Below are 26,034 nucleotides of genomic sequence, written 5' to 3' on the forward strand. Positions count from 1 at the left end.
GAGAGTGAATCTTAAGCAGGCTCCATGCCCATCCCAGCACAGAGCCTAACGTGGGGCTCCATCTCATGACCCTGAATCATGACCTGAGCCAAAATCAAGAGTCCACACATAACCAACCGAGCCACCAAGGTGCCCCCTCTTTCATTCTTATCATGGGACTCCCACTCACTTTTTTAGAAACTCCATGTCTACCCAAAGGATTTGCCTCACCCAGGATCTACCCCTCTTCCCTTGGCAGTACTTTCTCTGGTGCTGAGGAACTCCATCTGTAAGAATGTCCTGGGGCCTCCAGAAGGCCATTCAAGGCCTTTGACATTCCAGGTCCCACAGAGGATGAGCTTTTCCTTCCAGATCTTCTCCCCATCTGTGTATTTTATAGGCATACCTCTTCACTTTCACATTTTCCAGTGAGCTGCTATTAAATGAGGTGGAAAAGCATGTGACTATATGTTCTCTCTCTTGATTTCTCCCTCGCTACTTCTCTTTCTTTCTCTAAGGAGAGAGAAAAATTTTTAAAAAGATATTTATTTATTTATTTATTTATTTATTTATTTATTTATTTATTTATTTAAGAGAGAGAGAGAGAGAGAGAGAGAGAGAGAGAGAGAGAGAATGAGGAGGGTGAAGGGCAGAGGGAGAGGGACAAGCAGATTTCTCCATTGAGCAGGGAGTCGAACATGGGGCTTGATCCTAGGACCCAGAGATCATGACCTGAGCAGAAGTCTGCTACTTAACAACTGAGTCACCCAGGTACCTTGAAAGAACTTATTTTTTGAACTACTCATGGATGAGGTTAGGTGCCTTGTGCTCCCAACAGCTGTCCTCAAGGGAGTTCTGATAACAACTCATATTTCACTTTGCCCACTGATCTCACTCCTACATCAAGGACTTCCAGGAAAGGCACAGGTGGGGGGATTTAAAGATCTTTACATGATGAAGTGAGATGACTTACAGGTTTAAGCATGCTTCCACAATCAAGAGTATCTCACAGAACCTGGCAACCAAGATGGTGGCCCTTTCCACTGCTGGTTCACAATACCTCTGGGTCATATGCAGGACTCTTCTTAGAGGAGCTTAAGGAAGAGTGAGATTGGGGAAGCATTCCACTGGATGCTCCTCCCTGTTTTTTGATCCAAGGCTTCCCCATAACTTAGATGATTCTATTGCGTCCCCACATCCACCACCTAGATTTAGCCCGTAATATCAGAAAGCAAGAACAAATATCTTTGGTGTTCAACTAACATTTTTTCTTTCTTTCCTAATCTTGTAGGGACTAGAAGGAGTAGTGTTTGTTTTTTTCTTCCTCTATGGAAAGGACTTCCCCTACATCATAATCTCTTTCCTGGAGGTCATTAAACTTCCTGGCTGAGGCTTAATGGTGGAAGGGCATCCTCACGTTATGGAAAAAAATCCTGTGATTTGAACTGGCCTGGTATGGTTGGGAGTCCAAGATGACTAGAGATTGAGATCACAGAAAATAAAAATTCTCTGGTTTGATAACCTCGAAAATATGATATCCATTTTATATGACACAATGTTCTGGATTCATCTAGAAGAAATTCTGTTCCTACAATTAATCATCCTAAAAATAATAGATAGTATCTATTGCCTGATTATGATCTACTAGGCATTTTTCTAAGATATATATTTAGTCCACATACAATCCTATGATGTAGGTATTATTATTACTCCCATTTAACACACAAGGAACTAAAGCCTGGATAAGGGATAAGGTATCTTCCAAATGGACATGGTTAAAGAAGAATTACTGTTTGAACCTGATGCTGTATAATTGTTCATCTCAGGCTCTTTCAGGCCATTCCCCTCCCCTGGCCTCTTTCTTCATCCTGCTCTTCATCCTGCTGCCCGAGTTTTCTCTCCCTTTAAACATTCTGAATTCTTTGTGCCAACCAAACAATTCACCATCCCATCTCATTTCTCCTCCCTTCTACATCTTGATTCATTCTGGCCCCTTTCCCTTGGATGCCCTCTCCCCACCATTTACCAAGGTCCAGGGCTCTGCCTAACTACCCCGCCACCCCAAGCCTTCCCTGATTCCCTTGGCCAGAAGGAAACTGTCTTCTGGATTCCTCCCATTTTTGTGTTTACAGTGTTTCCACTTCGACACAGGATTAAACACATGTTATTTCAAAAGTCATTTTAGGATTCAGGTTTGGATCTCCATCATATCTGCTCCTCCCTAGTAGGCAGCACAGACACTGGCTAAATGGGTGGAAGCCATTTTTTTGCACACAGTGGACCATCCCTAAAGCAGAGGTCAGCCAAAGGATTGTGTTGGATCCAGAGCTGGGATTAACATGATTAAACAAGATTAAACAAGATTCTGGAAATGACCTCTTTCATATCAGCCTGTGACTCATCTGTGGAAATTTAGTATAAGAGTCAGTAAAAAAAATGCAAGGACCTTGTGTCTACATGGCCTTCTGTTTCAAGGGCTGACCTTCCTGCTTCTTGAAGACAAACCTCCACCTATTTCCCTGCCCAGCAATTACTTATTCTAAGTTCCAATGAATCCCTCGCCTGCCACCAGTTTGTTACATCTAAAGAAAGTGCCAAGTACCTTTTTTTCCATACTAGCTTATCTCTTAGAAAAATCGTCCCATATTTGGAGCTCTTTGAATATCTGTACAAGGTTAGGTGGTGCAAGGAACTCCAGGAGGTAATATGTCCTTGGTTGGCGTACCTGAGGAGGGAAGTTGATCTGGTGACTGGAAGCCATTTGCTCCTTGGGAAGTATGAAGAATGACCACTGCTCAAGGCCAGCTGGTAGTGACTTGGGTGAAAATTGCACACTCTGCCTTGGGTGGCCCCAGACTTTGTCTTTGAATATGAACACACTCTTTCTCCCACTACTTGCTTTTCCTTGGGTTAGGGTCATCTTTCATCATGATCTGCTTTCCCACATGCTCTAGTATCATTCTCAGATAGTTCCATGTACATTCAAATCAATGTGTTCTGGTCTCTCCCAGGGAGGGCATGCCTCTCATGGGGAAAAGAAACACAGGAGCATCAGCGGGGCCCTGCCATAATTCTCTTTGGTTTCTCTGGAATCATGGAGTCTGGATTATGAAGTCACATGGATGGGGTGCACTCTTTGCTTGCTAGGGGGAAGGGAGGTATCTTTTGTGCAACTCATGATTCTTTCAGGTCAGAAACCAGTTTAAATGGCCCTTTAAGCATTCTTAGAGATGCTCATCTCCTTTGGGCTCTGGAACACAGTGACTAAGTGCAGTTCACTGGACCAGAGTTAGACCTTGGGGTAATGTTTTGCCTCCAACAGAGGTTAGCTTTGTGTCCTGAAGCAAGTAATTTCTCATTTGGAATTTAGATCCCCTCACCTAAGCAAGGAGTAAGTTGAATCATAAGCCCTCAAAAGGCCATTTTCTGCTTTGGAGTGTGTGTGTGTGTGTGTGTGTGTGTGTGTGTGTCTTCTTGAGCCCAAGGGAAAATAATGGTTAAATTGAATCAATACATTTCAAAGCCATCATTTTCCCCTATAAATGAAACTCTTTTTTAAAGTTTTCCAATCACCTCCCATATGTTACATTCTCCCTCCTAAGTCTGGAATTGGTGTTTATGCCTGAGAGTTTAAAGCCATTTTTTGATTTCTTTAGTTTGAGAATCAACTTATTTGGATATTGGATGCTGAAAGAAAAACCTCTAATAGCTTCATCCCAAAGTCATCTTTTCTCTTATTCTGGCCAAAGAAATGGACCTGGATTGCCAAATGAGATAAAATTTGCCATATGTATAAATATTTATATAGCCAAGCTCATTAAAAGTATCTTAAACTTATTATCAATTCATCTTGAGAAGAAGAGAGGAAACATAAGTGCAATTAATTTATTATTTATTACTTTAACACCAGTTAGGTGAATGGACAGTCTCCATGCAGACAGTAGTATTCATTACACAAACAAGACAATTTTAAAACAAAGGGTAATAGAGGCACTGAGTAGTTTTGCATGCATGAATCCACACCTGGGCTGTAAAGCTTGAGGGATGTAACCAACGGGAGGCCGGATGCTGGCATGAGCTATTCTAAATATGCCTTCAACACGTTGCTTCTCTGTTCCAGGGTTGAACTGTTTAGGTTTATATCTAGACATACTGTTTATATCTAAATATACTAACATATATAGGAGATTAGTGGGGAAAACACTTGAACACTGTGGTTAAGATTCCATATGTTAATTATTTAATTAGATAACAACATAACACTTATTCACTGGAAAAATCACAAATACGCACTGATATTTACAAAAGCTGTTTCAGTTAAATTTAAATGAAAGGAGGATGGTACATTTTAGGATAAAAAGGAAAAAGGGGCTGAATTCTTTTGTCAGACACAACTGTAGCACAGTCTACTCTTAAAGAATCTTTTAATTAGGAGAAGAGTCAAGATGGGGGAAATAAATAAAAGCACAGTTGTATGTATAAAAATGCAGATAACCCCAAATACTTGGTTGCTTGGCTTTAAAATGCATTGTGTAATTTTTGTAAACTTAGAACCTGCAAACCATTTGGCTTACGCTAATATTAAAGTCAGTGCGCATCTCCTGAGGTACAAATGATTGGGTTGAAGGTGAGTGTGCTGGGTTGTGATGGAAGGAAATGTTGGTTGATGCTTCACTGTTGGGTAAACAAACCAACAATTAATTTTAAAAAAACACGCAAGCAAACAACCCAATAACCCTTTCTCTAGAGAAAAGTAGGAGTTATCCCAATGGGGACGGGTCAATCCCAAACCAGGTACCATTTGTAGTCTCTGCTTTAAAATGAACCAGGAAGGATCAAGAACATAGATATATAATCACCACAGATGTATAATAATACAAACATTGTGCAGCCCTGGGCTGTGCTGCTTCATGACATGCAGGGAAGATCGTCAAAACTTTTGAAGACGATGGTGGCAGCAGGGGCGGGTGGTCTGAAATTCTGAGGTTAAATCTTCCTCATTATAACCCAGGACAGGGGTTCCTTTTTCTGCCCCAGGGGACAGGCTGCACTGTGAAGGATTCAGGCAGGGGTCTCTGGTCCAAAGACAAGGAACGAAAAAGTGGGAGTGTTTCTTCACATTTAGTCACAGTGGATGGGGTTTCTTTTATCCAAACTGTTCAATAGCACGTATACATTCTCACCACTGGTAGGGTTAAAAAGCACTTTCACAAACTATGGCCTCCATGGGCTCTTCCAATAGTCCTGGAAGGTAGATAGCACAGCTGTTTTCATCACCCTGATTTCAATGAAGCAGACAGAGTAAGCATGCAGGTCACATGGATCTTAGAATTCAGGCTTGAACCCAGGCCTCTCCTTTCCAAGTAGAGCTCATTTTGTTTGTTCTCAAAAAAGAGGATTTGTTGTAGAAAGTGATCCAGACCTTAGATCGCTAAGTCACTTAGACCTCAGCCACATAGATTACGTTTATTACCAGTGGCAAGCTCCACCCCTTCCTCCATCCCCAGCCTCCCTGACATTACAGCCCCAAAATCCTTTATGCTCAGGTGTCAGGGACCGGATGTATTCCTCATTTCAGGACCACATGTCTTCACCCAAAAAAATGAGTTCTCAAAGCATCAGTGGAAAAGAGATATCTTGGACCTTTCCTTTGAAATTACAACATTGTACATAACCAATGCCCTGGTTATGAGAAAATATTTTTTCTCGTAGCCAGAATCCTATAAACTATCCTTCGGAGGTGGGGGGAGCCGAGTGGGAAAGTTCAATGTGATGGCATGAGCCCTCTTCCCATGAGGCAGTAAACCCCACACTCTGATGTTTATGTTTCCGCCTTATGTTTCTGTCACACCTAAGTGGCTTATTCTCTCACCTTTTGACCTTCCTGCATTGATAAGATACAGAGTGAGGGCAGGGAGATGGAGAGTGAGTGCAGATAACCATCAGAGGCCCTTGACTGGCCATCGCTTGGTGACTCCAATAGCTACTGCCATTTTTCTTGTTATTTAATTTTCTCCCACAGTAGGAAATGGGTAAATGTCAGCTCCTGTTGACTCAGCCAATCTCACTGGTGTGGCCAGCACACAGGAAGCTAGGCCAAAGTCAGTTTCTGTTACCTGTCTTGAGTCCCACCATCTTTCGGGACTGAGAAGCATCCAGTTCCTTGAGGGCAGTGAGGAGGGGAACACGGCTGTCCTTCCTTTAGGCAGCCAACTGTGAACTTGGTTACGGGTGGATGATGCTCAGAGTGGTCGCTTTTGGGTTTTGGGCTGAGGAACACCAGCAGGTCACTTCAGCCTGATACAGTCCACCTCTTCCGTGGCCGGCATGCCGCTGGTCTTGAGGTCCAGGTCGGCGCTCGACTTGCTCCCGTGGTGGGAGGGACGCCAGTGGAGCAGCATCATCCTCTTGAAGTATTTCATGGTGTTGTTCTTGACCGTTACAAAGCACACGGTGTTGATCATGCTGTTGCTCATGGCGATGCACTCGACCACGTAGAAGGCTGTGAGGTAGTGCTTCTCCTTGACGAACACGGCGGGGAAGAAGTCGCGCACGATGGTGAAGCCGTAGAAAGGCGCCCAGCACAGCACGTAGGCCGTGAGGATGCACATGAGCACCAGCACCGTCTTTCTGCGGCAGCGCAGCCGCTTCCGGATCTGCTCTGTCTGGAAGCCTGGCACGGCCTTGAACCAGAGCTCGCGGGAGACCCTGGCATAGCACAGGGTCATGGTCACCACGGGGCCCACGAACTCCACGCCGAAGATGAACAGGAAGTAGGACTTGTAGTAGAGCTGCTGGTCCACCGGCCAGACCTGGCCGCAGAAGATCTTCTCCTGGCTCTTGACGATAAACAGGACCGTCTCCGTTGTGAAGTAGGCCGACGGGATGGCGATGAGGATGGACACCAACCAGACCAAAGCGATCAGGAAGGAGGCCGTTTGATAATTCATCCGTGGCTTCAAGGGGTGAACGATGGCGAGATACCTGGTGTGGGGAGGCAAGCTGTCAGTAATAATGATGTGTGCTTGGAAACATTCGTCTGGAACTAAGCGCAAACACACCGCAAAAGCAGACAGAATGGCACAACGAGTCCCTGTGTAATTATCCGGCTTTGACAAGCTTCGTCCTATTTTAGCAACATCATTTGGCATTTGGAGTAGCGCAGCGGTTTACTGGAAACAGCACAGGCTTTGGTCAAACAGGTGGACTAGATCCCAGCTTTCCTCCTGACTGGCTTTGGGGTCTGGAGTGAATCACTCAGCCTTTCTGAGATTTGTTTCTTCAGACGCAACATGGGATAAAGTGACACCTACCTTGTGGGGCTGTTGTGAATATTAAACATGAGTATGTTTGTAAAATGCTTCGGATGTAGCAGATAGGCAGCACTATTATTGTTCGTCCTATTGATACCACGTTGGCTTTGTCTTGGCATTCTGCCCAAGAACCTAATACTTTCAAAACTCTTTATTCCAAATAATCATGGGTTAGAGGTGAAAGGAGGGCTCTGAAGCTCTGAGAGAGGTGGGGACCTTCTCAGGGCAGTGAATTAGGGCTGTCTCTTTCCTCCCTTCAGGTGTCATCCTGTATTACAGAGAAGGAAGGAGAGTTCAGGTGGGCTTGGCATGGAATCTAAGGAATCTGTCTAATGAGAGAAGTAAATGATCTGACCAAACTCAGTGCAGGGACCAGAGTCCAGGCTCCTGATACAAAACTTTTACACCCACCTCCCTGGGCTGTCTCAAACTCAGATGAGGTGTGTGACATTGCCTTGACATCATAAAGCAGCACACAGCATGAGGCTTTATCCTGCTCTTTCCAGTGAGCAACACTGCCTGGGAAAGAGGTTGGCACCCTTTGTGGGGTGGGCATGGGAAGGCAGTCAAAATAGGCTGTGTTACTGAGCAAGCCTTCACTGTAGGCAGCTGATGCTTATTCCTGCTGAGCCCCTGGAGCAGACGCAGTTCACCCAGGAGTGAGAGGGAACTAGGATATTTGTATGCCAACAATTTTAAGTCTTTGGTGAGGGAGACAGAGGAGGCCTTCAGACAAAGAAATGCAGGTGTTGGCTAGTGGGAGTGGACAGGTGTGCACCGAAGTCACAATAGCAAAGGGATAAGACAGGGGCATCAATTGCATCTGCTACAACCTGGTAAATGCACAACAGGTTGCTGGTCCTGCTGCGTGCCCAAACAGTGTATATGGAAACAAGTAAGGGAAGGCACAGGCCTTGACCTCAGAGACCTTTTCTTCCACACAAAAACTAGAATAACCAAATGACAGGTTAAGAGCCAACTTGAAGAAAGACATGGTCATTATGTTAGTGATGTAGTCTGGGAATGCTTCATGAAGATATTGAGATTCTGACCACCTCCTATTCACCCTGTTGATGAAGGCAGGATTCTCCTGACCTAAATAGGAGATGAGTGACCACACAACACCTGATGCCAGGCAGATGAGGTCAATAGCAGTCAACTAGTCTCATATACTCCCAGCCAAGGAAGAGGGACACTGCCCACTATGCAGGGCCACAGGGGAGTTGTACTCAGGAATAAAACGAACCAGTGGGGGCTGTGGGCAGCAGGCGCTATAGTGACAAGAGGTCTGAAGTGACCCTTGACTCCCATGGGAGGATGTGATTGGCTTGTTTGAATAATTCTGCCAGCTGGCAGGGAGGGGAAACCCATCAGGTTGAGAACTGGGGGTGCAGCTGGTCCAGCTGAGACAGGAATAACAGGTCAGGAGCCTTTCCTGCTGGATGAAGGGGTATATGTGGCAAGAACAGGGGACTTCATGGTTAGGGACCTTGGGGGCCCTATGGGGCTTGAAGGTGTAAAGTAGCCCAGGGAATTTTAGGCTTTATAATACAAGAGCCTAATAAGTAGCACTCAGGTTCTAAATCAAGTAAAAAATAAGGCAAATGATAAGAAGCATGAATGGTCAAACTCTCACTTTTGTTAGAATTAGATAGTGAGGCTTTCATCTGTGAGCATAGGGACCGCTTCATACTCAATTAGATAAACCTACAAACCCTGACATAGCAGGGGTGGGAGAGACACAGGCCTCCTTGTGCACTTCACTTTACTCTTTGGTAAGACATGTCTGTCCTATGATATAGAAATATAAGAAGGGATATCTATGAGTATTTCTGGATGCCACAGTCAGAAGAAGAGTGAGGTTCATGTGTGGATCTCAGGAAATGCACATCCAAGCACAGGGAGGGTAACAGAGACCCTGTGGATGTCCCTTTTCCCAACAGACAAGTCATGGAAAATAATCAGTTTTAACAAAGTGCTATAGCTTCCAACATGTTTTATGTATGTATGTTTACCCTCTCTGAACCGGACAATAATAACTCTGCTGAGTTATCCATTTCACAGATGAAGAAACTAAGTCCCAGGAGCATAAGGGATTTATCCAAGTGCACAGCTTGGAATCCAGATGTTCTCAGTAACTCCTAGGCCAGCGTTCTTTCCTTTCGGACTTATTTGATAGCAACTCTGCATTTTGAAACATCTTTTAAAGTGAGGAAGATGTTATTGGATGATAAAATATTAGAATATAAGAGTTGATGATAGAATAAGTTGGAATGTAGAAATTCTCTCTGGCATTGGTTATTGAGATATTTTTCATGCTGGGACTATATTGGTGTGGAGGAGGGGAGGGGGGGGAGAGAGAGAGAGAGAGAAAGAGAGAGAGAATCCTGAATTAGTTCTGGTTCCAAAGTCCTCTTGGCTACCTGCACAGCATTTCCAGGATAGCCCTCACCTTTGCACCTCAGGCTCTGCTTCCCATGCTCCAGTGGACAGCTATATGCAAAAGAACGAAACCAGACTAATTTCTTACACCATACACACACAAAAATTTAAAATGGATTAAAGACCTAAATGTGACACCTGAAACCATAAAAGTCCTAGAAGAAAGCACAGGCAGTAATTTCTCCGAAATCGGCCACAGCAACATTCTTCTAGATATGTCTCCTGAGGCAAGGGAAACAAAAGCAAAAATAAACTCTTGGGACTATGTCAAAATAAAAAGCTTCTGCACAGCAAAGGAAACAACAAAACTAAAAGGCAGCCTCTGGAATGGAAGAAGATATCTTCAAATGACATATTTAATACAGGGTTAGTATCCAAATCATATAAAGCACTTGTTAAACTCAACACCCAAAAACCAAATAATCCAATTAAAAAAAATGGACAGATGATATGAACAGACATTTCTCCAAAGAAGACACCCAGATGGCCAACAGACACATGAAAAGATGCTCAACCTCGCTCATCAGGGAAATGCAAATCAAAACTACAATGAGATACCACATCACACCTGTCAGAATGACTAAAATCAAAAACACAAAAAATGACAGGTGTTGGTGAGGATGTGGAGGAACCTTTATGCGCTGTTGGTAAAAATGCAAACTGGTGCAGCCACTGTGAAAAATAGCATGGAGGCTCCTTGAAAAGTCAATAGGGATGCCTGGGTGGCTCAGTCGCTTAAGCATCTGCCTTTGGCTCAGGTCGTGATCCAGGGTCCTGGGATGGAACCCCCAGTTGGGATCCCTGCTCAGCAGGGAGTTGCTTCTCCCTCTGTGCTCCTCCCCCTGCTTGCTGTCTCTCTCTTGCTCTCTCTCTCTCTCAAATAAATAAAATCTTTTTTTTTTTTAAGAAAAGTTAAAAATAGAACTACCCTATGATCCAGCAATCCCACTACTGGGTATTTACCCAAAGAATACAAAAACACTAATTCAAAGGGTGAACACTAATTCAAAGCACCCTTGTGTTTATTGCAGCATTATTTATAATAACCATATGAGGGAAACAGCCCAAGTATTCCCTGATTGATGAATGGATACAGCAGATGTGGTATGTATATATAATATAAATATGTATTAGCATACATATATATACACACATATATATTAGTGTATACTGTGTGTGTGCGTACACACACTCATAATGACTATTATTCAGTCATAAAGAATGAAATCTTGCCATTTGCAATGACGTGGATGGAGCTGGAGAGTATAATGCTAAGGGAAAGAAGTCAGAGAAAGACAAATACCATAAGATTTCACTCATATGTGGAACTGAAGAAACAAACAAATGAGCAGAGGAGGAAAAAAGAAAGAGAGAATCAAACCAAGAAACAGACTCTTAACAATGTAGAACAAACTGGTGGTTACCCAAGGAGAGAGGGTGAGGGGATGGGAGAAACAGATGATGGGGATGAAGGAGTGTACTTGTGATGAGCCCCAGGTGTCGTATGGAATTATTGAATCACTATACTGTACACCTGAAAATAATATTATACTGTATGTTAATTAAATGAAATTCAAATAAAAACTTAACTTAAAAAAAAAAGAAAGAATGATGGTAATCGTTCCAGCCTGGGTGATGGGTGGAATGGTGTATCTGGAACCACTCGTTATGTTTAACTGGATGGTTGCTTCCTAAGAAACTCCTATGTTGCCAAAACCCCCTAACATTATAAAGATAAACGTTTCAATGGGAGAAAGAGGATGAGAACAGTGATAACTCTCACCTGAGTGAGCATCAGAATCACTCAGGGAATTGGATAAAAATGCGGATTCCTGGGGCCTAGCACAAGGGATTTTCGTTCCTTTGGGCTGTGTGGGGCCTAGGGATCTGCCTTTTATCACTTGCTCTGGGGAATTTGGTATAGTTGGTTGACAGTTACATTTTATAAACACTGGTTTTAGGGCTGCAGAGCCTCAGAGCAGTAATAACAAAATTGTTTTTCCTGCAGGAATTATGTTACAAAAAGAAGATGGCTCCACTACCTCTATGTGTATTTCTTTATGGAAAATAATCAACTGGTTGATTAAAAAGAATGACAAATCTAAATAGCACCGAGAACAAGGAAAAAAACCGAAGAGTTGAAAGGAAACCAAAAAGAAAAAAGATGTTCGAAAAAACACATCATCAAAATGAGTTTTGACACTCCATGGACAAGAGGATGTTTTACACATCGCCCCCCTGGAACATAGCCAGTGGTGGTCTGACACTGACCTACAGCTATTTACATAATTAAAACATGTGTAAGATTTGTCATAAGCTGCTACTAGAAATTTTATAAATTTTATAAATATATAATAGAGCAAGGGCTTGCAGAACATCTCATGCAAATGTATGCAAATGAGCACGTGGATGTATGCAAGAAAACAAAAGGAGGGATGTCCTTCCCTCTTTTCTACAAATAGCTGTTACCTTATTTTAAAATCAGCTCTATAACAAAGCCACCAGAAAAAAAGAGTACAATCCTCTAGGATCCCGTTTTTGTGAAGTTTAAGAACAAGCAAAACTAAACTATGCTGAGTGAAAGCAGATGGGTCGGGTGGGAGGACTGACTGGTCAGGGGGACAAGGGAGTTCTCTAGGTGATGGAAATGTTCTAGGGCTTGATTTGGGAATGGTTGCAGGAAAAACTTGGCACGTGTTATCCCGACTGGAAGGGCCCGTGGTGAAGTCTCCCATGGCTTCTAAGTAGTAAGTTGCCTACACTTGCTGCTTTTGCTTTTGTACTTGAGGCTACTCACAGTCATGTGGCATGCCTATCTGTGGCAGATGTGGCATCTGCAGGCAGGCACGGCCCAGAGTTGGGGGTGCTCAGGAGCCTCAGTCTTGACCATGTTTGGGGGGGGGACCATGAACCACAAGCAGAGATCTGTGTCTCCTCTTGCCCCAGACAGGTGAGCAGGCATTCAGATCTGCAGCAGCACCCACCTGTCAGAGCTGAAGTGAGGGAAGGGGCAGCGTGGCCCAGTGCCCATCTTTACCCCGCCCCGCTCCCACCAACATCCTCACCTGTCGATAGCGATGGCCAGCAGGGCATTGGTGGAGACGTAGAGGGAGACGGTGCGCAGGTAGTTGACGGAGGCACAGAGCACATGGCCGTGCTCCCAGGAGAGCTGGCGCACCACGTAGTAGTCCATCTCGAAGGGGCAGCAGATGATGGCCACCAGGAAGTCAGAGATGGCCAGGTTAGCGATGAGCAGGTTGGTGAGGTTGCGCAGCTTCTTGTAGCGGGCGAGGGCAGCGATGAAGACAAAGTTGCCAATGCCGCAGACCAGCATGATGCCTGCCAGTGCCACACCGATGACGATCTTGGCAGCGAAGAAGGTCCGGGTCTTGGTCATGTCCTCCTCCTCGTCCAGAGGGAGGTCGTAATCACCATAGCTGAAGTTGAAGGGGAGGGAGGAGGTGTGATCTTGAGCTGGATTGATGTTGGGTGCAAAACTGGTGTTTCCATCCTGGGCTGCCATGGTGAAGACTGCAGGTGGAGAGGTGTGTGGATCGGAGCACTCTGAGCCGGGGGTTCCAGACCTCCTGCGGTCACGACTCACTGAGCCTAGCACCCTGCCCACATCCCTGAGGAGAGTCAACACGCCATCCTGGGGCTCTGGAAGGAGACACAACCAGTGGGCAGCATGCAGGAGAACACCTGGTAGTATTCTCCAGGTGTACAGGCCAACCAGACCCAGTGACTACCCTTGGATTGAACTACCTGGGGTACAGGCGGAGGAGACATGAGATTTGGAAACTGGGAAATCTTTCACTGGCTGTCAGAAGGTACTGGGCATAGGAAGAATTGGACTCTCCAAAGATATCCAAGAGGAACCTGCAACTTTGCCCTTTACCCAGAGGCCAGGACCAGTGTGACTGCCAGTCACGCTCCCTTTTCCCACCATCAATTCCCACAGGGTCTTCTAAAAGTTTTATAAGCCTGCTCCCTGCAGCCGGCCCAGGCTTCCACGGGAGTCACAAAGTTGAGCCATCTGTTGGTCAAGGACAATGACACCCAAGGACTGAGACATGGCAGGGTCGGTCTTTCCTCCAAAGCACTGCTCCCTATGTCTTGGCCAAACCTTGGACGTGCAAATCACCAAATCCATTTTCACATGAACTGGCTGAGTCATCTTGGGCCAATGATTTATACTGTCTGAGTCCCGATCTTCCTGTAAAGCAAATTCCTGCTGTCTAGCCTGGCCCGTAGAGGGGGCTGGATGGAGTGGGTAGGATGAATGAATGAGGCTCCACCCCAGGATTCTGCAGGTGGAGGGGACTGTGGGGGGGTGGGGAGGGGAGGGAATTCTCTTGCTGCTCCTCTGTGCTTTGGGAACCAGATCTAAAAAGAAATGCTTGGTCTGCTTCTCCTCCCTGTTCCCACTCTTCTGATCAGCGCTCTGTCCCCTTCACCAGACTCCTACCTGGTTCCCCACCAGACCCCACCCTGTCGGGGAGGCACTACAACCTGTCTGAAAGTGGTGGTTGCTCCACTTTAAGGGAAAGCACCCCCAAGGAGGGAGGGAGGGGGGGGGGAGAGAAGGTGGGTCGGTGAGGACCCAGGAGGGCCTGAGGGCTGGACTGTCCCTCTTGGCGGAGTCCTTTATGCTCTCAATACCTCCAGATGCCCGTGACAAGGGGCAATAACGTCTCCGAAGTACTGAGCCCTCAGGAGGCGGAGCACCATTGGGTTCGGGGCGTCGGAGGGCCTCAGAACCGCCCCCCTCATGCCCAAGCCTGCAGAATGAGGACCCCTGCCATCCAGCTGTGACCCGCCTCTCCCTCTCCCCGCTTAACACAACTGAAAAGGACCCCAAGTGCGGGATGCTGGCTGCAAGGCTGGGACCAAACTGGACAGTGGGTTTGGCCCAGGCCTGTCAGAGCAGGGCAAGAGCGAGGGACAGGAATCGTCGCAGAAGGGACAGCAGTAGGGGGGCCGGGCCACTGCAACCTGCGGCGCACCCGAGGTAAGGACCCCCCGACGACGGGGTCCCAGCGGCGTCCACAGCGGGACCGTGCTCCGTCCGGGTCCACGGAGCCCGGATCCCGCAGCCAGCGCCCGGCGGGAGGCAGGGAAGCGGGAGTCGCGCCCCCTCGACCTCCGCGCTCCGAGGCTCTCCAGCGCCCAGACCCGGAGGAGAGCGCGTGAGCCGGGGGGCGCCGGCCCGGCCCCACGTTTCGCGGGACGCGCTCCCCGGCCCCGACCACCCGGCTCCAGGAGCCTCTCCCGTCCCCGGGCCTCCCGTCCTCACCCCCGCGCGGCCGCGCGGTCCCGGAGGCGCCGCCCAGCAAGGGCGGGAATCGAGTCCGAGAGCCAAGCTCCCCAAGCCACGCGCGCGGGGCCTCCGGACGCCAGGAGCGCTGGGGGTAGGCGCAGGACGCGGCGCGCGGGAGTCCTCCGCAGCCGCTTCCCTTCCAGGGTACCTTTCAACGCGACGCCCCCGCCCAGGCCCTGCCCTGCAGCGTGGGGCTCGCCCGCCGGCCCCGCGCCCCCGCGCCCCCGCGCCCCCGCGCCCCCGCGCCCCCGCGCCCGGTCCTGGCGGGCCGGTGCTGGGCGCGGACTCGCCCGCGCGAACTCCTGCACTTGGAGCCAGCCCCGCGTCCCCCGAAAGCTGCGGGCGGCAGCGCCACCGGAATCCCACCCCCGCCCGAGAAAGAAGTGGGCGTCGGCGCCTCCATCCCGGGCGACGCCCCCCTCCGCACCCCGCGAGACCCCGGACTGAGCCGAGCTCCGCACCCACCTGCCGGGCCGCCTCCTCCCGGCGCGCTCAGCTGCCCTGGCCGCTCGGTCCCGTCCTGGGGGACCCCGACTGGCGCGTGCCGTGGCGCTGCGGACGGGGTGTCCTTTCTTCCTCGCTCCAGAGCGCTTCCCCAGCGCGTCGCGGTCTCCGTCTTCCCGCTGGAGTTGGCGCTCCGCCCCCGCAGCTCCGCCGGCGCCTCGGACCCGGCCCGCTGCGCCCCGCCCCGGCCCGCGCTCGGCTCCGCCCCGGGGTCCCCAGCCGGCCCCCGCCCCGCCCCTGCCCCCGCCCCCGCCCCGCGCGGTGGCACGGGGTGGGCGCTCGGCTCCTGCGCCGCGTGTGCCCGGGCGCGGAGTTCTGGCCGCGGTGGCGCGTAGCCCCAGGCCTCCGGGTTGGCGGCGCGCAGCGGCTTCTGCGTCCTCGCACCCGAGCGTGCATGCGAGGCTAGGTGCTGGGGCTAGGTGCTGCGGCTGCCAAGGAGCCGGCAGGGCCCTCCGTGCTCCGCTGGGGCGGGTCGCGGGGGTCTTTGGTAGGGGCCCCGGGCTGGCGTCCCCTCCCGCACGAGGCTACTCTTTCGGGAGCAGACTGGGGTACATTCCGTTGTGCCCGATGGCTGGTGCTGGGGAGACATAGGGGGTGCAGAGGGGGCCCTTTAGGGTGGGTGGTGGTGGTGGAGGAGGAGGAGGCCCCCGAGGAGGAAGCCGGGGATCCCAGATGGACTGGCCTGCTGAAATCTCCTACCCGGAAGTCCTCACCAAAACCCTTCGATAGCCACCACTGCCAGATTCCTTGGCCTTTCAAAGACCATTCTAGCTGGGCCTCTGCCTGCCTGCCTGGAGCCCTGTTTCTGGAGCACTCCACCTTGCTTGCACCAGGCTCTGATTTTAGGCAATTTCTATTACCTCTCTGGTCCTTAGTTTTCTTACGCAGATTGGGCAGATTCCTTATATAGATTGGGAAGGAAGAAATAAAGTGATCTGTGTTGCAGATGGCATGATGTCTTTAGAAAATCAGGAATTGACAAAAAAACTTCCTGGGACTAATAAATAACGATAGCAAAGTTTCAGGATACAAGGTCAATATATAGAGTCAAATGCTTTGGGGCGTCTGGGTGGCGCAGGTGGTTAAACATTGGACTCTTGATTTTCCCTCCGGTCATGATTTCAGGGTTGTGAGATCCGGCCCTCACCCTCAGGGGGTTAGGCAAGAAGCCTGCTTAAGATTCTCTCCCTCTCCCTCTGCCACCCCACCCCAATCTCCCCCTCTCTCTCTGAAAAGAAAAAGAAAAATAACTTAAAAAGTCAAATGCTTTCCTAGATACCAGGAAGGAACAAGTGGAACTTGAAATTAAGAATACAATACTATTTACATCAGTAACCCCCAAAATAAAATACTTAGGTATAAATCTAACAAAATATGTACAAGATCTATATGAGGAAAACTACAGAACCTTAATGACAGAAATCAAAGAAGAACTGAATAAATGGAGAGATACTTCATGTTCTCGAACAGGAAGACTCAATATTGTCAAGATGCCAGTTTTCCTCCACTTGATCCATGGAGTCGATAAAACCCTGATCACAGTGCAGCGAGTTATTTTGTAGATGTCAACAAACAGATTCCAAAGTTTATTCAAAGATTCAGAATAGCTACCACAATATTGAAGGAGAAATCAAAGTTGAAGGACTGACATTACCTGGTATCAAGGTTTACTAGAAAGCTACAGTAATGAAGGCAGGGTGGTGGGGGTGAAAGAATAGACAAATCAATGGAAGGGAACAGAGAGCCCTGTGGAAATAGATCCACATAAATATAGTCTTTTGATTTCTGACAAAGGAGAAAAGATAGTGCAATGGAGAAAAGACCATCTTTTCAACAAATGGTGCTGGAATAATTAGGCATCACATGTAAAAAAATCAGTCTAGACACAGACTTCATAGCTGTCACAAAAATTAACCCAAAGGGGATTACAGCCTCAACTTTAAAATGCAAAACTATAAAACACCTAGAAGATAACATAGGAGATGACCTTGGATTTGGCGATGGCTTTTTAGATACAACAACAAAGGCAGGATTCATAAAAGAAAGAATTAAGAAGCAGGACTTCATTAAGATTAAAAATGTCCACTCTGCAAGAGATACTGTCAAGAGAAATTAAAAGGCAAAACCACAGACTGGGAGAAAGTATTTGCAGAAGACGCATCTGATAAAGGACTTTTACCCAAAATACACAAAGAACTCTTAAAGCTCATCAATAAGAAAACAAACCAATTAAAAATTTGGCCAGGGGTGCCTGGGTGGCTCAGTCCATTAAGCGGTTAAGCATTTGCCTTTGGCTCAGGTCATGATCCCAGGATCCCATGATGGAGCCCCCTCATTGTGTTGGAAGCAGGGCTTCCTGCTCAGTGATGGGCCTGCTTCTCCCTCTTCCTCTGCCTGCTGCTCCCCTTGCTTGTGCAGGCTCTCTCTCTGTCAAATAAATAAATAAAACATCTTAAAATTTTTTTTTGGCTAAAGACCTTCACTGACATTTCACAACAAGATATACAGATGGCAAATAAGCATATGAAAAGATGTTCCATATCACATGTCATGTGGGAAATGCAAATTAAAACATCAATGAGGGCAGCCCGGGTGGCTTAGCGGTTTAGTGCTGCCTTCAGCCCAGGGTGTGATCCTGGAGACTTGGAATTGAGTCCCATGTCAGGCTACCTGCATAGAGCCTGCTTCTCCCTCTGCCTGTGTCTCTAACCCTCCCCCCCCTCCCCCCGTGTCTCTCGGGAATAAATAAAATCTTAAAAAAAAATCAATGAGATACCACTATATACTTTTTAGAATGACCAATGTTCAGAACATTGACAACGCCAAATGCCGGTGAGGTTGTGGAGCATCAGGAACTCTTATTCATTTGTGGTAGGAATGCAAAATGGAATAGCCACTTTGGAGGTTTGGTGGGTTTTTACAAAACTAAACATATTCTTACCATTAGATATAGCAATCACATTGCTTGGTGTTTACCCAAAGCAGTTTAAAATTTGCCTACTCAAAAATCTGCACATGGGCATTTATGCAGTTTTATTCATAATCACCAAAATTTGGAAGCCATCAAGATGTCCTTTAGTAGTTGAATGGGTTAATAAACTGGAGTACATCCAGATGATAGAATATTATTCGGTACTAAAAAGAAATGAGCTATCTATCAAGTTATGAAAAGTCACAGAAGAATCTTGAATGCGTGATACTAAGTGAAAGAAGCCAATCTGAAAGCCTATCTGCTGTATGATTCCAACTATATGACATCCTGGAAAAGGCAAAACTATGATGACAGTAAAGAGATCAGTGGTTGCCTGAGATTAGGTGAGAAGAAGGGATAAACAGTTGGCGCACGCAGGATTTTCAGGGCAGTGAAACTACTCTATATGATGCTATGATGGTAGACACATGTCAATATGTTTGTTCAAACCTGTAGAATGTACAACAGCAGGAGTGAACCCTAATGTGAATTATGGACTTTGGGTGACAATAATGTGTCAGTGTAGGTTCATCGATTACAATAAATGTACCACTCTGGTGTGGGATGTTGGTAATGGGAGAGGCTATGTATGTGTGGGAGCAAGGAGTATATGAGAAATCTCTGTACCTTCAGCTAAATTTTGCTGTGAACCTAAAGCTGCTCTAAAGAATAAAGCCTATTTTTTAAAAAATGGTATGGATTTTCTAGAGCTTGATGTGTTGATGCATATAAAAAGTCAGAAATTTTACATCCTTTGATGTAGAAATTATATTTTAATGGGCTTTTCCTTTGGAAATAATGAATGGAGCAGTTAAAGGTTTCACTACAAAGATGTTGATAACAGCATTATTTAGTATAACGAGGAACTGGAAATAATCTGAACTTCCCACACTTGATTAAAAATGTGATTAAAGATGTCTTTTATAAGATACCATGAAATCATTAAAATTTTTTTGATCAATAAAAATTCACATGATTCAAAATCAAAACATATCAAAAATTACACATTGAGAAGCATCCCTCTCACCCTTGCCCCCTGTTTTTTCCCCTGGCACCTTTTCTTTTCTATATACTAGTGTTTCTTTTGGCAAATTCAATGATATATTCTCACTTATTCCCTTCAAAGAAGTTTCCATATCAAAATATGGAGTGCTATTTCATTCTTTGACCACTGTAGAATAGTCTATTGTGTGGATACACTACAGGTTGTTTTTTTTTTTTTAAAGTTCCCTGTTGTTGGACACATTGGTTTAAAAATTTCAAACTATGTTAAATTATGAATTGGGTTATTTCCCAATTTGGGGCTAATACAGTGCTGTACATAATGCTATCATATAAAGTTACCAGTGCTTCAGTAAATAATTTTGTATGTCATATCATTTTGTCTATGTGCCAACAATAATAAATAAACTTATTTATTATTATGGTATTGCTGGAAGCGTAAAAGCAGTTGTCATTTGAGTAGATAATGTTCACAATGAAGTCCCTAGGAGTCTTGCCATTTTGCATTTCCCAGGTAAGCGGTCTTTGGTGGAAGTGAGTGCCAGGGGCTGTACTTGAATCAATAAGCAAATATCTGTAGAAGTCTTAAGAAGGCAATCTTCAAAAGCAGGTCTTCTCAGCAATGCTGGTCTCTCACACATGACCTCAGTTCTGAGTTCAGGGTGTCCTCTCAGTCATCCCAAGTATGATAGGTAGGGAGGGGCATTGTTCCTGAGAAAGTCACCTGCAGTTATTCTGTGTTTCTGAGAGTCTCTCATGGAGTAATTAATAATCAAATGAAGAAGCTGCCCTTGTTATCAACTGCAGACACATTTTTAGGTAAACTTTTAAATGACTTTGAAAGTAAAAAAAATAAAAATAAATGGAAATAAATGACTTTGAAAGTAAATGTAATTAAGCTCTACGAGTTATGGTTGGAAAAGGCGGGATATAATTAATCGTTCAAGGTGCGTTGGCACTGGCTTCTATCTTTCATTCAATCTACCCGGTTTTCACAGCATTCTGGAAGGAGTGGCTCTGTAAGAAATGCTGGGTGACTTCACGTGCCCTAGGTAGAGTATTTCTCTCTCTCTGGTTTCCATCTGCTTCGGGGCAGTGCCAGGAAGATGTGTGTCCGCCAGCACACTCCCTACCTGTGGAAGAGGACACAAGAACATGGTAGCTTGCATGAAAGCTAGATTTTTGGTTAGAAATTTGTGATTGCTCTTAAAACTGTTTCCAAAAATTTTCAGAGCCCTCAGAAGGAGGCAGTGGTAGAGACAGGGTGGGTTGGGTGAACAAAGTCCTTGTGAGAAGCAGATTATCAATGAATTCAATAAAGGAAAGATTAGTTAATGCAATCCTCTTGGTGAGAATGCCATTGTTTTTGGAATGACAGATGAAAAAGAAGACTACAATGCAGATAATAAGAGAGATCAAAGGCTTTTAAGCCAGGAGCCATGTTTGGTTGGATTTGGAAAGGGTTTAGTTTTCTAAGGAGATACCTGGGTGTTTATTTTTTGTCCCTCCTGGGCTTCTCCCTGCAGGTAAAGGCCCAGCTGCTCACATGCTGTCTCTCCCTGAGCTCAGGGAAGGACACTAACTCCTTCCTCAGGTATGTCACCTGTGCAAACCTGTGCATCCAAATTCACATAATGTAGAGAGTCAAAAGTTAAGTGCCTCCTCTGTCCCCTCTCCACAATCCAGCCCCTTAGACTCAATCCCTGTTGTCTGGACTTTATTATATACATTCAAATGCAAACCACACTAACTCTGGGGATGCTGGGGCTCATGATGGGAGGAGTCAGGGGAGGGGGGGGGAAGCCATTATCACTGTGGGTGACCTAGGTCTCTGAGCCATTTTACTTGAATAGTAAAAGGAATGTCACTTGGTTCATGCCCTCAAGGTGAAAGTAAGCTGAGTTTGGGTTTCCCTAAAAGCAGATCCTGAGATAAAGATTTGAGGGCATTGAATTTACTGAGGAGGTGATCCCAAGAAATGATGTTAGGGGAGTAGAAATGTGGACAGGGAAGGGACGGCAGCCAACAAAATGGTGTAAAACCATGCAAGTCACCACTTTTTTTTAATTTAAGATTTTTGTTTATTTATTCATGAGAGATAAAGAGAGAGAGAGACAGAGACTCAGGCAGAGAGAGAAGCAGGCTCCTTGCAGGGAGCCCAATGTAGGACTTGATCCCAGGACTCCTGACTCCAGGATCATGCCCTGAGCAGAAGACAGACACTCAACCGCTGAGCCACTAGGGCCTTCCAAACCAGTGGGACTTAATTCCCCTAGGGGAACTCTGGGAGGAAGCATGGAAGAAGCACCCCAGAGCTCTACCAGCAGAGGGGGTGAGGGAACTCGCAGTCACCTACTGGGAACTGTTCTGGCCGGAGGGGTGTTAATTCCCCAATCTGTTCAGTCCTACCTGGCCCGTGGATAGAGCAGAATCTTGGGATCAGAGCATCCTCCAACAAAGAGATGTCATTGCTGTCAGTTGGAAGGCATGCACAGAAATAATGAGGATGCGTGTGGGTGCGTGCTCGTGTGTTTGTGTGAACACTCCGAACATTTACCACATGGGCATTTCTCTGCATGGTTGTACTGCAATTCTTGGTGGGTCCTGTTGTTTTTTTGCATCCTCCATAGGTTCAGAGAGGTCAAGTTCCAGAGGTCACATAGCTAGTGGGTGGCAGAATTGAGATTCAAACCAGGCTCCCAGTTCCAGACCTTTCTGTCATGTCAACAGGAGAATTGTGGTTTCCCTAGTACAAGGCAGATAGGCGGAGGTCAGGATTCATTGCACATCCTCTTGCTCTGGTCAACTCTGCCTGCCTCTGGGGGAACAAGGCATTGAAGCTAGAACTGGACAGAGCAGAAGAAAGAATGAGCCAAGACCCAAGCTTGACCCCAGGGACTATGAGTGTTCCAACCCAGACTGGACTGACCATGGTGGCAGTTCTCAAATTGGAGGGTGTGTCAAGACCTTTCTCAAAATATAGTGACGGGGTCCCATGCTGGTAGATTCTTACCCAGCTATCAGTAAGATATTCCTGTTTTATTTTCAAGTATTTATTCTTTACCAGGATTCCCATTAAAAAACAAAAACAAACCAACAGCATGGAAACTGAGAATACCTTGATGGAAATCATGGACTCTAAGAAGTGGACCTTAATGAATTCTGTTGCAAAACAGCAGAGCATCTTCCCAGCAGAATGACATTTTGCTTTCTTGCTTGTAATCTCTTGTATCAGCCAAGGTTGTATGAATACTTTTTCCATTTAAAAATCAGTTTTGAGCTTTTCCCCTATATTTAATTCAGTGTGGACGTTTTGGAACCTCTACCAGTTGGCAATGGCACTTAACACACAAGGGCCAGAGACAGAAAGTTAAGAGCAGTAATAAATCAACACTCTTTTTGAGTACCAGCTCTCCGTAACACATTTTGCTAGTCAGTGTGAGCCTTTCCATGCAGCTTGGAGAGCAGCTGAGCTGGGGCAAAGCTGGGGAAGGTGACAGGTACCAGCTTACACAAAGGCACAACTTGTTTAGGGAATGGGAAGTCGATTTTGAGACACTATATACCCCCAAAAGTGGCTTGAATCATGCACAGGTGTCTCTTTTTAAATAGAAAGCAACTGACATTTAAGTTCAGAGATGCTTCCATAGGAATGAGAGCCATGAGGTGTTGGGGTGGCTCCTGGGCTCAGGAGTCCACACAGTCCAGCTGGTGGCACATTTTCTGCGTTGGTATCACTTTGGCATAAGCTGACAATAAAGAAAACTGTAGCTCCCAAATTTTACCACTCCCATCACAGACATACTCCGTGGAAGAGCTAAAATATGTGTTTGTTTTTATTACTATTTTTAATTTAAAAAATTTTTTTTTTATTTATGATAGTCACACACACAGAGAGAGAGAGGCAGAGACATAGGCAGAGGGAGAAGCAGGCTCCATGCACCGGGAGCCCGATATGGGATTCGATCCCGGGTCTCCAGGATCGCGCCCTGAGCCAAAGGCAGGCGCCAAACTGCTGCGCCACCCAGGGATCCCTATTTTTATTACTATTTTTAAGATTTTTATTTATTTATTCATGAGAGACACACACAGAGAGAAGCAGAGACATAGGTAGAAGGAGAAGCAGGCTCCCTGTGGGGAGCCCAATGCGAGACTTGATCCCAGGACCCAGGGATCATGCCCTGAGCCAAAAGCAGACGCTCAACCACTGAGCCACCCAGTCGTCTCAAAGATGTCTTTAAACAAAGGCATCCAGGGGCATGGAACATTGGTGCCGGCAACCCTGACTTAGAGGAAATGGTAGATGGGAGATGGGGTTGGCGGCTGCACTAGTTGGAAGTGCACACCTGCTTCACTCCCCGTCTTGGGGTACCTGCAGGCTCTCCTCCACTCAAATCTGTCCTTGTCCACCAAGGGGTTCTCTATAAGGAAAGGTGAGGATGAGGGTGCATGGGCCTCAGGACTCCCCACAGCAAAAATAGGCATAGAAGCTAAAAGAGGTTCTACACGGACACACAGTCTGTATTGCTGAGACCCAGTCTCCCAGTTGAGAGACCCCCCCCCCAACCAGACATGAGTTTGGGGTAAGAGAGGAAAAAGGCAGACAGGAGCTTGTTAAGATGTTATACCGTAATCATTCATGTTTACACTTACGCTGAAAGGTAAGAGGAGAAGGAGTGAGCCCACCATTGACTCTGTGTCTGAAGAACCAGAGGTGCCCATGCTCTCTCCTAGTCCCATTGCCACTCTCACCTTTTTTTCAACAGCAGTGGCCTTCCTTGATATTTCTTGCTTTCCCCTGGGTGTGTCCAATCCATAGAAGGTCCTTCACTTTGTACTCTGCAGAGCTAGAGTTCAGACTGCAACTTTGCTGTTATTTAACGCTGGCTAATTCAATCTTGAGTCACTGGATATTGAATTGCAGGGAATTCTGAAGTCACCCATCTTCCCCCTTAACTTCTTTCTGCATACCTTCTAAAGTTCGCTCACCATGCTGTGACCTTTCTGAGGCCTAGCTGGTGGCTTTGAGTTTCCCAGAGCTAGAGTCTGGCTTCTACATTATGCCTCAAATTCACAATTGTTGCTATGTTTCTGAAGGTAGAAAGTTCTAGGTGGAATCAGGACCTGAGTCGAAGGCAGACACTCAACCACTGAGCCACCCAGGCGTCCCTGGTTATGATTTTTTTCCCCCCAAACTCTTTCAGGTTCACTCTAAAAACTATTATTATTTTTTTTATAATAAATTTATTTTTTATTGGTGTTCAATTTGCCAACATACAGAATAACACCCAGTGCTCATCCCGTCAAGTGCCCCCCTCAGTGCCCGTCACCCATTCACCCCCACTCCCCGCCCTCCTCCACTTCCACCACCTCTAGTTCGTTTCCCAGAGTTAGGAGTCTTTATGTTCTGTCTCCCTTTATGATATTTCCTACCCATTTCTTCTCCTTTCCCTTCTATTCCCTTTCACTATTATTTATATTTCCCAAATGAATGAGAACATATAATGTTTGTCCTTCTCCAATTGACTTATTTCACTCAGCATAATACTATTATTAATGAAAATGGAACACCAAGCCAGGCCAGCCCTCCAAGAAGGCAATGCTTTGTGACAGAATGCTGGTTACAATCCAAATTGTACATGTGAAAAAAAATCTCAGAAAAAGAAACTGTGACATGTTAGCGTGATTATTTCTAGGTGGTAAAATTATGAATAAATTTTTTCTCTGCTTTTTAAAGAAAAATCAATGCATAGAAGACCCGGGTTACTTTGTCTAATGAAGAATACACATACAAAAACAGACCCAAAGTTGTCTAGATATTTGGTACTACATAAACGACAACATGACAATATTCTTTTTGATAGTTTCAATAGTTTTGAAAAGCTAACTGGGGAATGAATGAAGCCAATTAGATAGTTTTGTACAAATGCTTTCTAAAGGCCAAATTTGGTTAAGAGCCAGTGGGGCAAATGGTTAACCAGTGGAAAGGTTTCCTGAGGAGAGAGATAACAAGACGGGTGAACCTTCCTTACATCAGGGGGCCCCATCAGTAGAAATATTAGGGAAAGTTATTCTGACTGGCACAGGACTCAGATGATCCATCTCAAGCACCCAGGGGGTAGGTTTTCACTAGGCCTTTGCCTTAGTCAAGCATCACTGGTTGCAACCACCAGAAATGCACTTGAACCAATCCATGCCAGGGAATGGAATCTGGAGGGGAGAGTGATCATGTGTTGTATTCTTGCTTCTCAATTACCTGGGCTGCAGATGTTGAGGAGGGGAACCCCAGTCAGAGCTCTTAGGGGCCAGAATCACACCTGGAGGGTCACCCCACTGGCTTGTGTCTCCAAGTTCTGGGAGCTCTGCCTGGGTTTCTGCATCCTCTTCTCTCTGTGGTCTGTTCTCTTCTCTCCTTGTCCCAGACCCAACTCCATCTGACTTCTCAATTTTGAAACCCAGGAATCCTATCTGCCTAGGAGAGAGAGAGAGAATTTACCTGACTC

General features: G+C 46.2%; 1 protein-coding gene across 1 annotated transcript; it reads right to left on the reverse strand.

Moving 5' to 3' along the window:
* Nucleotides 1–6,172: 6,172 nt before the first annotated feature.
* On the reverse strand, nt 6,173–15,575 carry PROKR2 (prokineticin receptor 2). Its single transcript, XM_055306395.1, has 3 exons — nt 15,520–15,575; nt 12,800–13,394; nt 6,173–6,963 (listed from the first exon to the last, which is right to left on the reverse strand). Exons 2-3 carry the CDS (start codon nt 13,255–13,257, stop codon nt 6,267–6,269), a joined length of 1,155 nt encoding a protein of 384 aa, XP_055162370.1. The 5' UTR covers nt 13,258–13,394; nt 15,520–15,575; the 3' UTR covers nt 6,173–6,266.
* Nucleotides 15,576–26,034: the final 10,459 nt, after the last annotated feature.

Source organism: Nyctereutes procyonoides, unplaced genomic scaffold, assembly GCF_905146905.1.
Source record: "Nyctereutes procyonoides isolate TBG_1078 unplaced genomic scaffold, NYPRO_anot_genome, whole genome shotgun sequence".
In the NCBI taxonomy this organism is placed as follows: domain Eukaryota; kingdom Metazoa; phylum Chordata; class Mammalia; order Carnivora; family Canidae; genus Nyctereutes; species Nyctereutes procyonoides.

Excerpts from the sequence above, each read along its gene's own strand:
- PROKR2 (XM_055306395.1), bottom strand. The coding sequence starts at position 13,257 with ATGGCAGCCCAGGATGGAAACACCAGTTTTGCACCCAACATCAATCCA. Across the intron at positions 6,964-12,799 it reads CTGGCCATCGCTATCGACAG|GTATCTCGCCATCGTTCACC; the intron begins GTGAGGATGTTG and ends TCCCCACACCAG.